The 15368-nt window shown below is 33.4% G+C and overlaps 2 protein-coding genes across 5 annotated transcripts in view; both read left to right on the top strand.

The window, feature by feature from the left end:
- ASPP (Ankyrin-repeat, SH3-domain, and Proline-rich-region containing Protein) overlaps positions 1 to 15368 on the top strand; it is a 231322-nt gene that overhangs the window by 109978 nt on the left and 105976 nt on the right. For 3 of the 4 annotated variants that reach the window (XM_090104153.1, XM_090104156.1, XM_090104155.1), the window contains one exon: positions 1262 to 1320. In XM_090104153.1, coding sequence (XP_089960279.1) covers positions 1262 to 1320 — 59 coding nt within the window. Of the gene's footprint in view, positions 1 to 1261; positions 1321 to 10356; positions 10431 to 15368 lie in introns of those variants that run through there. The other variant, XM_090104152.1, reaches the window with a different exon arrangement.
- LOC149907099 (uncharacterized) lies at positions 12565 to 13563 on the top strand. Its single transcript, XM_090103701.1, has one exon. It carries the CDS (start codon positions 12565 to 12567, stop codon positions 13561 to 13563), a length of 999 nt encoding a protein of 332 aa, XP_089959827.1.

Below are 15368 nucleotides of genomic sequence, written 5' to 3'. Positions count from 1 at the left end.
ATAGAATTCATACATTCAAATAATATGCTACTGGTACCAACTCTCGTATCGTTTGACTTAAACGTTATTATGTTCTAAACACGTCATTTGCATTACCCAATTAACCAAAATGGATTTCAATAATTCGGAATTGAACATAAATCAAATTAACTATATAGTTAAATTTGAAATTAAGTGTCGCAAGGTGGGGCATCAATTTGTCTCAATTCATTGGCCGATGTTAATGACGTCACATACAGTAATGAGGGCTTTTCATGTCGTATAGTGACATCTATTGTGAAAACCATATTTTGTAAAGTTACGAGCTTAAGGGTACGCGCAGACAGAGAGCGTTCTGCGTTCCGCGTTCTGCGTTCTGCGTTCCGCGTTCTTTGTAATGTGAAGGATCTATAGCGCCGGCGCACACAGAACGCAGTTAGACCGCGGTGGTCATTCGGAACGCTTGCGTTCTCGCGTTCTCTGTACAGAATTACAAAGAACTCGCGTTCTCGCTATGGCTGGTCCGTCTTCTCCAATTGGTATCTTGTTTTTCTATTTCAGATTTTACATAGTCATGTAACTCATTGAAGCTATTTATTGACATTCGAAAATAAATATAAAATCTCTCTTCATCTTGAAGCAGCTCAGGGATAAGAATACTAAATTCTCCCATATCATCTCGTTTCGTGTTGATAGGGTGTACCCAACATTTTCTACTTTTTTTTGACTCCTCTAGACTCCACAAAACCAAGGCTTCATCTTCGGAAGATGAACTTTCGAGAGACATGTTTCACGTGCGGAGAGTCGCGAAATAGAACGCAAATATCTTGAACGTGCTCCTGTGTGCGCTAGAACGCAGAACGCAGAACTGACGAACGCAGAACGCAGAACGCGGAACGCAGAACGCTGTATGTCTGCGCGTAGCCTTAATGATATGTCACTGTAAATTGAATCAATCAAACGAATTGATTTTAGTTTGCTAGTTAATAGTTATGTGTTTATCGTATGCGATATTGTATGATGTATCTGTTGAATTTGATAAATATCTTGGTATGACAAATTATTGTTGCAGCATGTAGCGATTTTAGGGCTGTGGAAATCAAGTCAATTTTATAATACTTGTTTGTTAGGAATGATAATTGAGCTCAAATTAGATTTGCATTTATGATATTTGTGATAACAGATAAATGCATATTGTATATCTAAATATTGATTTTTTTCATAATTGTAAATTATAAAGGTTATCTTTAAATAGTAGTAATCATGGAATATTTTGTTACAGAGACGGGGAGCACGGATAAGAGCAATGGTATGAAGGAACCGGGATCACCTGAGGAATTGGTATGTCTTCTATATTTATATTGATTTTACTTATTCATGATTGAGTACAAGGCTTTTATTAAAGAAATAATACTTCTCTAATACATTTTTATTATTGTTTGTTCGATGTTAAAGTGAATTGGATTGTAATATTTTATTATTTATCAAGGCTGTAAAGAAATCGATACGTTGGTCCTACAATATCGTTCTATTCACCGGCACCGTAACTAATAATAAGTATCTTAAATATTTAATATAGGTACATATTGCTGATAAGTATCATATAAGATTTGACTTTTTAACTCACATTAAAACTAATCATATAAAAATACTTTACTAAATTATTTAAAAGAAAAAAAAAATCGTAAAATTACACCGGTTAAATTTATTCTTATTTTCTCACAGTAAAAACGTATTTCCAAATGCGAGTAAGTAACCAAAAATATTAACAACCAGACAAAAACCATTGAAGCGAAATAATTCAAACGTACCGCCGAGCATTCACAATGGTGGCTTTATTTAGGCAATTTGTTAAACACACTCAATTCCCACAAAGATTTACGGTTACAATTCACACATGATATAATAATCCCAATGACTTTGCATACCGATTGATCTCACAAAGAAATTCAGATGGCTTTGTGAGCAAATCACTATATACCTTCTTTATAGATTGCCTTTGATACTGCTTTCATGTTTTACGATACTGGAATAGTCGCAAATTGGGACTTTTTAGAATATGTGTGATGTGAATTGGTTGGAAATACCTGTGTACTTTGCTATTTTACTGTAATAGTTTTATAATACCTAGGTTGTAGTTTTAACGATATGATTTCTGTTATCTTACGAATTTATGTTATTTATCTATCTAAAACATATTATAAAGGCGAAAGTTTGTAAGGATGTATGGATGTATGGATGTTTGTTACTCTTTCACGTAAAAACTACTGAACCGATTACAATGAAATTTAGCACACATATAGAGGGTAACTTGGATTAACACATAGGATAGTTTTTATCCCGGAAATCCCACGGGAACGGGAACTATGCGGGTTTTCCTTTGCAAACGCGGGCGAAGCCGCGGGCGGAAATCTAGTATAATATGATATCTATCTCTTTCGTAGTTAGCTAGTTTAAGTATAAATTTATTGCAATCTGGATTTTATAACGTTTATATTAATATATATTCATTAAATAATGACTGAATTGTTACAATATTAGTACCTAAAATGTGACAGATTCATGAGGCTAAATTTCCGTCATAATTATAAGTGCTAATTTTTAATAATATTTACCAAGTACCACGCACATATTTCATTTCGAAACTCCTGTAACTAAAAAAAACCTGTAACAGCAAATTATTCTTCTAATATGTTTAAATAAATATTAGAATAGTTAGTGGATTTAAATATGATTGTACATCAATAACAGTTCTCTAATAATATATTATACAAACCGCGCTGTGGCTTTGCCAGCTGGAGCGTAATTCGAAATATCCGCACAATCCCGAATTAACACGACCAAATATATGCACATCGATGACCATGTCTCGTTAACTATTTCTAGCTAATAATCTTATTTGAATTGTATTAGATTGTACTAAATCTCCCGGTTCTATCGGGTTCGATTCGCATTAATTATTAATCTATCTGGATCTAGTATTTAAATTATTTTATTTATGAGAGCAGCTTTGCGAAATGTTTAGTATTTTAGTAAGGTATTTAAATAAGTTGAGGTATTAAGACTTAACTATGCCGTATTAAAAAGGTAAAGAAAGTAAAAATCCCGTTAGGTAATGAATAATATGTTTATCCACACGTATTTACTCTCATAAAGCTCTAATAATTCAAAGAAACTTTCTGTAGTCATAAAGACAAACCAAGCGAAAGTGTCGTAAACGTAAAAACGTGAGATAGTTTATTTATACATGTGTACATAAATAGCAATGTATTAATAGTTACTTGTCAAATATTATGATAGATGGTGCCATCGCCATGTGCTGCTTAATTTCAGATTAATGATTCCAAATGTTATAAATCACACAAAATAAATAACACACGTTATTTCGGTAAATCTCTTCTAAAATTAAAATGTAATATGAATATCTCAACAATGAAAACCGCGGTATTTTTAAGGCACGTTTAATACTTCTTTTCATTAGGAGAGTGAAAATAAATGAATATACAGGAGCTCGGAGATTGTGTTACAAAAAATATACGACCAGAGAGATTAGTGAAATTCATCTCAACGGAAATATTATCACTGCTTCCCTCTGGCCTTTGATACAATACTCAAATATACATTAGTGGAACAGCTTTTTGTGAATATTAATTAAATATATTTTGCAAAAATATTTTTCGCCATTTGATTTATTACATACATATTTCTTTTAACTTTTTTGAAAAAAAATCTAAGATGGAACATGAAACTACTACTACTTTTATTATTAGTCACAGTATGCTTAGTATTTCAATTTCTAAATTGAAATACTATGACTAATTTTCGTTTATCTCAATTTCGGATATTCATAGTTAATATCTAATAAGTCATATTATCATATAGGTAGGTATTTTATGTAAACTGATATATTTCGATTCAGATCAAATCATATACCTACTTACAGCAAAAAAGCCACAAAAGTTACTCATCAGTACGAGTAACTTTTCGCTTATGTTTTTTAAGCAAAACTAACAAAAATAACCGTTCTATAAAGCAATATGTATTGCATTCCATATGCTAGACGACGTTTACAACCCACAAACGTCACTTCGGTTACGGTTATGGTCATGACATATTCTGTTTAGGTCGAACGCTACAAGGAACAAACGATGATATAAAAAATTAGTACATGGTGCAAACAACGGTGATCCGACCCGGATAGAACTACATAGCTATAGCACATGTCAGTTGTCACTAAGGGCCTGTGGACCTAGTTTTTCTCTTAATGAAGGTCTCTGCATTCCCCACGGTCACATTTGCTGGATTCCTCCTTTTTATGGATGCTTTGCATCTTTATTGGGGCTGATCGCTTTCTTAGTTGCATCTTGATGTTTTTGTCGCAGTGTTCGCTGGCACGTGGGCTTGCATTTGATTGATTATGCTGGGAAATTTTAGATACGTTTCAAATTGTGATTGGCTTACGAAACGTATAGTTTAAAAAGTGCTTTTTATATTGCGTAGATTGTTTTATAATAGAAAGTAATACAATTTGTTTTTAAAGTGAACAAGTTAACGTGCATACCTACTATTTTGATTGGATAGGTCGAAACTCACAAATTCGAACGCTTATTTTAAAATGTATGAACCAGTTAATCCTACACTTAACGGTATACGGAAAAAGTTGATTTGAATTTTGCAAAACCGGCGCAGTTTTCAAACAAACGGATTATGAAGTTTTATTTGCGTTCAGGTTAAGGGCTTTAACCGTATGAAACGCAAATCCAGAAATAAGGGAATGAATTGCAGGGAATATGTGTGCTAAATAATTTGTTTGCTTAATAACTTCACAATATGACATAACGATATGGGGAAATAAAAGAAAAAATGTCTGCTTTGTTAAACGTATTTGGCATATCTTATTGAAAGAAATATCATGACGAAAATCTATTTATAAACATAAAATTGTATAAGAATCTGTATATAATATTACCTAAGGCGTAATATTTTTATGAAATAATTTCCATAAGTAACCAGTTTTGTAGACTCCCCAAAAAAAATTTTTCCAAGGATCCTGGTGCCGAAATTGTAGGATAATTTCAAAATTCTGGAATGGAACAAATTACACGAATAGAAGTAGAAAAGAATTCGTCCCGGAGTGAAACATTAACCTTAGGGACGCAAGAATGGCTGACGGTCATTTAACACGTAACATTCAACTTGTCCCGTAATTACAGCAGATTCTTCCTAAAGGGATACTATGGACATATACATATTACTCTTTGTAGGCATTTTATTTGTTAATGTTGTTCCTCTTAGTTTTTACTTAGTTTAGTTTTCCCATTTTATTTTGTTGGTACGTTACTACAATATCAACAAGAACGGTATCTGAATATTATTTTTAAGATAAAGGTAACAGGTACATATTTAAAGTGACAAGTTACATACTAAGATAAATAATGATAGATGATATTGAATAATTATTAACACTGAAAAGACTGCATTGCACATCACTATTATTAAATGGTCCAATAATCTATCAATACTTCGCGCCTTGCAAAAAGTAAACAGGCCAACAAAACTTGTCTTCGCTTGACAGATTTTCGCCTGATGAATGGGCGGTCTATCAATCGCAGATCGGTTCATAAATATGTACGCGACATTGTGGCATCGGTTTTTATGATCTCACAGGACCCTCTCCACGTTTGATTGATGATCGGTGCGACAGCATTTTTATTGATTCACTCGATTGAAGTGTGGAGTGTCGTTAGCGGTCAGCAAATCTATTTTGGTCGAGTACCTTTGATTTGAGGTTAGGTATATTAGGGCGGTAAGGATGCTTCACCATGATCGTGTTAATTTAGACAAGATCGAGTTGATTTTGGTGTCGGGTAATTTACTTTTAGCTTTAAATATTTTGAACGAAGGAATCTGATACTTAAATTAAAGTATTATTTCGTCTAAGCTCGGTTAAATTGAGTGTTTTGTTACCAAAAGATGGCGTGCGAAAATGTAGCTGCGTGAAACGATTCGCGTGTCCAGACGAAATATTTAAGCGCTTGCCAATTTTCCTAATTTTTATTAGCTACTGTCTGAAAGCTACCAAGCTATTTGAGGGAATGTTTTAAATTGTACACGCAACTAAATTGAAAAAGGTTTAATTAAAGTTAATTAACTAAAGTAACGTGACTACAGAACGTATGAGCTTTCATGACAATTTTCGTATGTTATTCTGAAGACGTGTTTTATAAATTAACCAAATAAACTCACTCATGTCGAATCAGAAATAAGAAAATAGCGTGTGTTAATCCTGGTATTATCCGCTGTTTGTGAAATCAGTTTGGTAGTTTATCCATGACACGATTAAACAGATATTTTACACAGTATTGCATGTAGATGCACGTTTCTGTTATAGAAGCTGCTACTGTGCTACTTATTAGCGATATGAATTTGCCTATAATTTCTATGAATTAAGCATTGGAATACGTAAAATATTTGCTTTTAAGCTATTGCACGTTTATTACTAAAGGTAAATAAATGCGTTAGGGCGGGCGGGCTTCGTCCGCAAATGACAGGTGATCCTTCCTTGTTATTGGGGTTTGTGTTCATAAGAAGATGCATATAAATTTCGTTTGTTCAAATCCAGATAAGACTGATAGGAAAATTTACTTCTGAAGTTTTTATTAGCGTTTACACGATTACTTACAAAAATAAACGTGTCTTTTAGTCTATAAAACCGTGAAAATACACTCGCGTTTAAAAAATTAATAAGATTTTTAAACTTATTTTAACAAATAAGCAAACAATTTTAATTTACCAAGTTACATAACCGTATTTATAAAAATGTTAACTTTCTAAATGCTCAAAACAAACACCACCGCTACCAGTCATGGCATTATCCCATTAAAAAGCACACGTATAGAACACCTATCGACATTCAGCCAACCCTAATCGGCACCATTGATTGACGCAGCAAAAAGAAGTCCCTAATTGGAGCAAGCCATTCCGAGATCCCGACAGTTATTCTAATTGATGGACGGGGAGCGTTTAGTGGTTCTTACGGGAGTATAATAAAGGTTAACCTTACTGCTGTGGCCTGTGATCTTGGTGTATGTGGATGATTAGATAAGCTTAGATTTTCTTTTACGTAAGCTTCCTAGGCAAAGTTACTGGAAGGGGCCGTTTACAGTGCAATTCTTTTTTACATTGCACGCACGTATACTAATTTCCTTTGGTAAGTTATATAAATACCTATAACTGTTAAGTTTTAATAAAAATAATAGTTATTTCTTCTTCCCGTTCGTATCGATAAGTTGTTTATTTTTAGAACAAAATACTTCAGTTATTAAAGCGAGTATATTTTCGTGCTTCAAGAATTGTTTCTCTTTATTTTAAAACTAGAACGGTTCTGCAAAATCAGACACAAGAAAATACGCTATTATCTATTGTATAAGTTTATAGCAAAGCAATTTTCTTAGAAGTTTGGTAAGAACAGAATTTCTAAAAGATAATTTAATATTTGACGTGCAATTAACAGTATAATGGTGATAATAATTAGGAAATCACATATTTCAGCAGCAAATCCCGTAATTGTCTTGTCAAAGTAGCTTATTATGACGCCCTGAATATGTAAGTCTTGCCTACACGCTTTGGATTTCATATTCCTTGTACTAATTTCTATGTCGAATATGTGATATGTACACATGTCTCGTATAGGTGAAGTACATGTTCGCACCTCAATTATTGTCCCTTTATGTAATAAGACGTGCTTGATAGGGCTTTCACTGTTAATTTTGGGGGTAATTTTGTTTGAATATATTATGAAAACGTATTAGTTATGACTTATGAATTATAATTTAATAAGTCAGAAGGATTTCAACTTCATTATAGTCTTTTAATATTTTCAAAGTTTTCTTATTGCTATCTTATTAATATTAATTAAGTAACAAATGAATGATTTGAATTTGAATGTACATGTTTGCATATTTGGATGTTATAACTTATAGGGTAATACTTCTTGAAGAATAATTTCCTGAAATTTTACATTTACAGATAATTTGAATTGACACCTGAAAAATTGTAGTTTATTATTATACCAGTACATAAGCAATCATTCGTGGATAGAAAGATCAGCTAATATCCGCATTGTTCCATATTTTACGTAACATAAACGTGTGTGTATATTGTACAATACAGTCTTGCATTGGCTTTGAGCACACTTCAGTGGATGTGTACACATGCTAAAATAGATAACTGTGTAGACTGTAGTCTGTAGATATGGTATATATGCAATATTCCTAAACTAGAATATCTGAAAATTAACATCCCTATTTCCTGCCTGAAGCGAACATTTCTATCTAATTGTTATTACTTACCTAAGATCTTTGAGGATGTTCCTAATTGCCTTATAATATAGATTCTGGTTTTTCTTTAATGAAAATACCTTATATTAAAGGTATACTACCTGCTTACTAATACTTACTACTAATTGCTAATAAGTATTGCCTTTACTGGAAGACAAATTAAATGGATTTTAAAAGTTCCCCAGTTGTTAGATGGAAAATGTTTTTATTAATTGAATACTATCTGAACGTGCCAATTAATCTGCCATGTTTTGTTCTAATAAACAAGCTCGAGCTGAAAACTTTTTTGTCTCTGTACCTAAAATGTTTTGCCAAATGCATTCTGCAGTTTATCGAGAAATATCAACAAAATTTTCATCCTTTGGATTTACAAGAATACATTTAAACATGAATTACTATTTAAAGTCCTATGAGCACCATGTATGTTTAGATTTTAAATAAGAGCTTACAAGTGAATAGTAAATATATTCGTAAGTACGTGATTTATTGCAAAACAAGCAGCGGGAATTTCTCAACAAATATTGACCGTGGAACTAAGCATACCTACGGAACACCTACATCTAGTGTTTTGTAAACACTATTCAATCCGTTAAGGAATTTCAGATGTAGCTTTCCGTATGGATTTTTGGACCTTTAGTGTTGGTTAAATTTGAAATGGTGCAGAATTTAATGCATGCGTATGGTACCTACTTACGTACTCCAATCAAACTAACTAACATATTTTATTTCAATACAGTAAAAGTAAGTTTATAAAGCTGTTGGTAAACGCTACATTATCAATTTTTGTATAAAAAAAAATGTATGCGTGTACTAGAGTACACACGTAAGAAGTGAAACTTCTTTATGACCTTAAAATGTCACGAGTAAGGCGTAACGCAAAAATGTCACGCGTACGGCGTAACACAAAAATGTCACGCGTACGGCGTAGCGCAAAAATGTTACACTAAATTTTTGTCCAACCCCGATAAGGAAGTTTCACTTCAATAATTAATTAGCAACCTATTAAAGATAACGAGATTTATTTCAAAACCATAATTTCAAAATCAAATAACATTTCCATATCGAAATAAAGCTTACCAAAATTAGCCATACGATAATTTTGTATCATAACACTCTCTATAAACTCAACATATCAAAGCGGAAACTCAACAGATTGAATATCTCAAAAAACACAAGATAGCCCTTAGATTTATGGTTTCCAATGATTCCTCGGCGAGATTCTGAGTATCTTGGCACGGGTTCAATCCATACGAACGCAGACAAGGTCGCGGCAACGTATTCAATTTATTTCGCACTAAACTTTGTATGTGGCTTTTTATTGATTAAACAATGGTGACTGAGCAAGGTCACTGTTAACAAAACGAGTTTGGTGGTATGTCTAATTTGTGCGTAGCTTTTTGTTTTTTAATTGATATAATATTTTGTTATAAAAATAGGTATTCTATGAGTTTAGTTTGAGCTCAAACTTAAGAAAATTTATAGAAAATTTATAGGAAAGAGTCTCTTCTGTAGTTATAAAGTTATATTTATCTAGAAAACGTCGTATATTTATTTATTTAATCAGAAGGTTATTTTTATTGGCTAAGGGCTGATTTTTCAATCCTTGGTTAAAACTTATTCGTCGAATAATGTATAAAACTACCATTTTAAAAACGTATTCTAATTGCCCGTATTTGACAGTTTACGTGACATTTTAATATTATCGTGTAATACTTTATTGGACGGATAAGTTTTATCCAAGCATTGAAAAATCGCCCCTTAATTTTCAAAAGAGACTGATAAAATACACAAAATTTGAAACCCGACCAACCTTTTACCTGTATGAATAAGTGCAATCATTATTACAATACGTTAAACAATACAGATAATAACCAATGTCATAACCGCTCCATACAATTAAAGCTTGATGTGAATGAGTGAGTCAGTACGGATGTTGACACGCAAATGAAAATTGAAAATACAGTATTAAGTCCACTTTATTTCAGATTTAGATGCGTTCAGTCTGAATTCGACGCGCGCGGCGTATGCGCAGGCGCACGCGGCGCTACATTCGCAATATTTCTTTCGGGTTTTTAGTGAAAAAGTGTTGTGTTAAAAGGATATCGTGTAATAGTCGGTAATTTAGTGATTATTAATTATATGGTGATAATAATTAGGTAGTCACTGATTTAGAAATATTTTGCCGCTTAATTTTTAAGGTAAAATTTTGAGGTATTATACACATAAATGTAACGTTAAAAATATTTCACTTTGCTCCGCAAATAGTAATGAAGCAGATTAAAAGATATCTATATTTCCATTCATCTTTCTTAGCTTTAATAATATATTATTATACAACACGCAATACATCACGAAGGGTAGGCACCAACTACAAACAATAGGTCAGATTATACGAGCGTCAGAGCGTGTTTACAAACAGACGACATGAATATCATAACATTCTTCACGGTGCTAGACGTTCTTTGTTCGGGATGTCATTATCTCACACAATACAGGTGAGAGATAATTGTACAAGTGACGGGATCATCTTAGAAGTGATCCAGACAGAAAGCTTACCAGTTAGGTAGATAAAGACGATGTTATCGTTACTGTCTGTTGATCATTGGGATAAATTTTTACAACAAACTAAAACTACATAATTATTAATTATTATCTGAATAAATATCTATATGTACATACCATAGACTTAAATTTTAAAGAATAATTCTCAATTAAGATAATTTATGGAAGTGCCAAAATAGAATAGTTTGGATTTACATCAATTATTTTTGATATCATCAAAGTTAAAACGATTTCAATCTCGTTCCAAGTTCTTTTAAAATTGTGACCACAAAGAAATTACAAAAAGTATAAATTGTAAGGGAGTATTACGTAATTTTCGTCTGAAATAGGTCGAAGGAATGAGGAAAGAAAGCAGAGTTAGTACGGATCCTATTGCAAGGAGCGGAATGCAATTACTGGAGTGCAGCGGCCAACGACATCGCATCGTGGTTTTGTTATATGACATTTACGATTCGGCTTATTGTGTCTGCTTCGGTCTATGTATAGGCAGACATTTAGCTTTCTTGCTGTACTAAGTTACTTTCCTATAAGTTTTGGCTGTTAAAGGGGATAACTATTTATATTATCTATCTACTTACATTATGTACATAGTATGTTTGGAGCTTACGCAAACATGGACAGTTGTTAATATAATGTTAAACTCAAGAAATAATTATTAAATACAATCATAGTGCTCTAAATAGTTTGTAAATTATAACGAAATATTACGTAAGCTATGGGGATTTATAATTGAATATTTTAAAAATAATTAAAGCGTAAACGTTTACTTTGGCAATGCCAAAAGTTTACATTGAATGCAGACCGTAGTCGCAGCCGTAGTTTTGTTATTTGACATTTACGTTCTCTTGTTGCGTCTGTGGATTTATTTAAAACGTCAAGGCGAGTACAGATTCACTAATAGTACGAGATCCGGCTGCAGGATCAGTGCGCTCATCGGTTTTTTGCTGAAAACCGAATTTTTATGTATATTTATAATTAGGAGAATATATATCGACTAGGTTGCCAGTCAAAATTTGGCCGCAAGCATGTTTACTTAAAATTTTTCTAATCGATTTTTGGGAAAAAAATTCGTTCACTTGTTTTTTGAATAAAATGTTGTCTACATCACGTCAAATGATATAAAAATTCTAAAAAATCACGGTTGCCGCTTTTCACCTGGCCGCAACATCTTGGCAGCCTGGTGCAAACAGGTATGATTTCGATTTATTTTTACGTTCATAACGCACATTTATGAATCATATACGATAGTCTACTGTTGTATTTAAAATAAAAATAGTGTAAACGGTTTAAAAGTTTTAATCTCAATGTTATGTTGAAGTGCTTTTTTTAAATTTTCATATATTATGTTGGCAAAGTTGAGTGTTCAGTGGAAATACTAAAAAACATTAAAGTATAATTGTGTAACGGATCAACTGAATTAAAACTACCCCTCAACTAATTAATGTGGTACGTGTTTGAAAGAATCAAGTTAATATATAGCCCAAATTAATGCATCTGTAGTAAGGAAGGTCTGTAATTTTGATTTTCTGGAACCATAGCATTAATTATATTTGCGTATGAAAAAAGTAAATAAACACTGATCAGCTGGTTATAATCAAGGCTAGCTCCATCTGTTGGTACTGACCGGCTTCAAGACTATCGACATCTATCGATATTGTGCAGAACTACTTAAAAATAATTGATTATGCCCAAGTGTGGTGGATGCGGTAAATTCTTATCGCCGGCAGATGCCGCTAAATGTGATAAATGTAAAGGCGTCTATCACCGTGCCTGTGTGGGCTTATCTATTACGGGAATAACACCGACGTTATGGCAGTGTCCCGAATGTAAAAAAAATATTGCACGTGATAATTCATCCGACACCCCGGTGAGGCGACACGATCATGTGCAGAACACCTCTCCCTCGCCCAATAGCACAGCCGGTCGGGATGTTTCAGTGAACTTTTGTCTGGAACTAAAAAAAATCAAAGAGGAGATATTGCGCGAAGTTCGTTGTGAATTTAAGACGCTGCATGATGAGTTGGCGGAATTTAGGTCCAGCATGTTAGAGTACGGCTGTCGTATCGGTGCCCTGGAGGAACGCATGACCGTCCTAGAAAATATACATATGCAGACGTCTCCCGAAAGCGCATCCCAGAGTTTTAATAATATTATTAATCAATTAAAAAGCGACATTAACGACAGAGATCAGGAACTATTGGCGAATGACATTGAGATTTCTAACTTGCCCGAGACCAGTGGAGAAAACCCAATACACACGACTATCTTAATTGCTTCAAAAATCGGAATCCAAATTGAACCGCACGATATCGTGTGCGCTGAGCGTATCGGAGCGCGGCCGGCAGAGGGCGCGGCGGCCGTGGCGCCCCGTCCGCGGCGGCTAGTCGTGCGGCTCGCGCGCCGACAGCTGCGCGACGATCTGCTGAGGAGTGCACGCGTGCGCCGCGGCGCCACCACTGCCGACTTGGATATGACGGGCCCACCCAGGCGCTTCTATATTAACGAACGTCTCACTAAATTTAACCGCCAGTTGTTTCGGATGGCGCGCGAAGCGGGCACTAGTCGTGGTTGGCGTTATGTCTGGTCAAAGCGGGGTCGCATATTCGCTAGAAACAAACCCGACGATTCTGTATGCTTTATCCGTTGCGAAGAAGATATACAACGTATATTTGGCGCAGCATAATATAGAGTTGATCATTAAATCAATTATTAAAGTTTTTAGTGCAAATAATATAACTCATAGAATTTTACGTTTCATCTTTGTTTTTAACCGTTACTCTGTAATATTGGTATTGTATTCTTGTTATATTATCATATTATTCTTGTTATTGCTTATATACCTTCAGATTATTATTATCTTAATGGACACAGTATTAATAATATGTATACCCTGCAGTGCCTTGCCTACTATAAAATTACATTTTTATACATATATCTATATAAAACTTTACCATAATTGTTCATGCGATAATTCCTATAATGTTTGTTTGTGCTTTATATTGTGTTGCGCCGTGCGCGGCTGTAGAAATGTTTATTTACTACTTAACCCGCCATTGGTGACTTCATATGTCTGTGAGACCGGGCAGTTAAAGAAACCCAAATATTTTTGTCACCGTTTATCGAATTGCACTGTGGTTTCGAGTAGCTGCCTAATTTCGCGCCCCCTACCCTACCCCTACCCAACGACAGCGACGCGGGCGCACGTTACTGAGTTTTGGCCCCAACCCGGTGCGTGAGACCGGCGTCACCAACTAAGTAAGTAAAATGGTTATTGTGTATTTTTTTTATTTTACTTATTTTGATAAAGCTGTTGTTGTAATTTATAGTTTAATCATATAATTCTATTATTAGTAAGCGTTTTGCTAGATTTGATCGATATTTTACAAGAAATTCCGTGTTTTTTGTTCAAATTGTGAACACTGTTTCAGCATGTCTTACGAAAGTAATCAGTGTCGTCTCGAGGCTCTTTTGCAAGAATCAGTATCTGATGAGGACAGATTACAAACGTCATCGGAAAGTGAATCTGGAAGTGACTTCGAACCAGATAATTTCGAACCAGGTCGCACGTAATACCAATAACTTGCTCTAGTTGTTTGGCTGTTGAAGATGAGTGATTTTAGTATTGTATATTTTTTTTTTTGGTCGAAGTATTACCATTTATGTTACTTCATTTTATGTTTTCAGTGTCATAAGACTGACTAAGCCTAATTTTACTGTTAAATAATTAAGATTGATGCTTTATTTTTGAGTTTTAAAAAAACTTTGTTAAAATACTTGACAATTTTAGTTATTTCAAAGATGTTGTCTTATGCTAATAAAAGAGATTTGATTTATTAAATACCTATGTTTTATTGACAATAAAAGATCAAATTTTATATCTATCCCAATGAAAAGTAGCATGAACCGTAAGTTACAGATAAACTCGTAGTCAAAAACCCCGGTGCGTGAGACCGGGGTCACCAACGCTGTAAGTCAAATTCACGTCACCAATGGCGGGTTAATAATATTGTCAGTCTATTTGCTTAAACATTTCATTTATTCATTGTTAATTGGTTTGTTTATTTATTACTTGTTACCACTTTTGAACTACTCATTTTATAAGGAATTAAAATATTTTTTGTTATTGTTATTAAAACATTATATTGTGGAGTATCTAAACGATCATCCTTTTTTATTTGTCTCAATGTACTTTTATTGTATTGTTATGTTTAATATTGTTGTGAATTGTGGTATTTTCCTACTATATTATATCATTGTTGAATTATTAATAACAGATAATATTATATTGTATAAACGTTTTGTATCGCATAAGTGCATTGGTATAGATTTTACATATTACACTTTTCGCCTCAAACTGAACCTTTATTTTTTAACACCTGTTTTTATTATTGTGGTGCAATTAATGATATTGAGAAGATACAATTTAAATGAATATTTATACATACTTTTATACATAATATATATTTCTATTGCCATGTTATCGTTTTA

This window comes from Colias eurytheme, chromosome 7 (assembly GCF_061535395.1).
Source record: "Colias eurytheme isolate Ceu_HAF_F1 chromosome 7, ilColEury1 Martin Lab GWU primary, whole genome shotgun sequence".
NCBI classification, from domain to species: Eukaryota; Metazoa; Arthropoda; class Insecta; order Lepidoptera; family Pieridae; genus Colias; species Colias eurytheme.
This window is presented reverse-complemented; position numbering and strand designations above follow the sequence as displayed.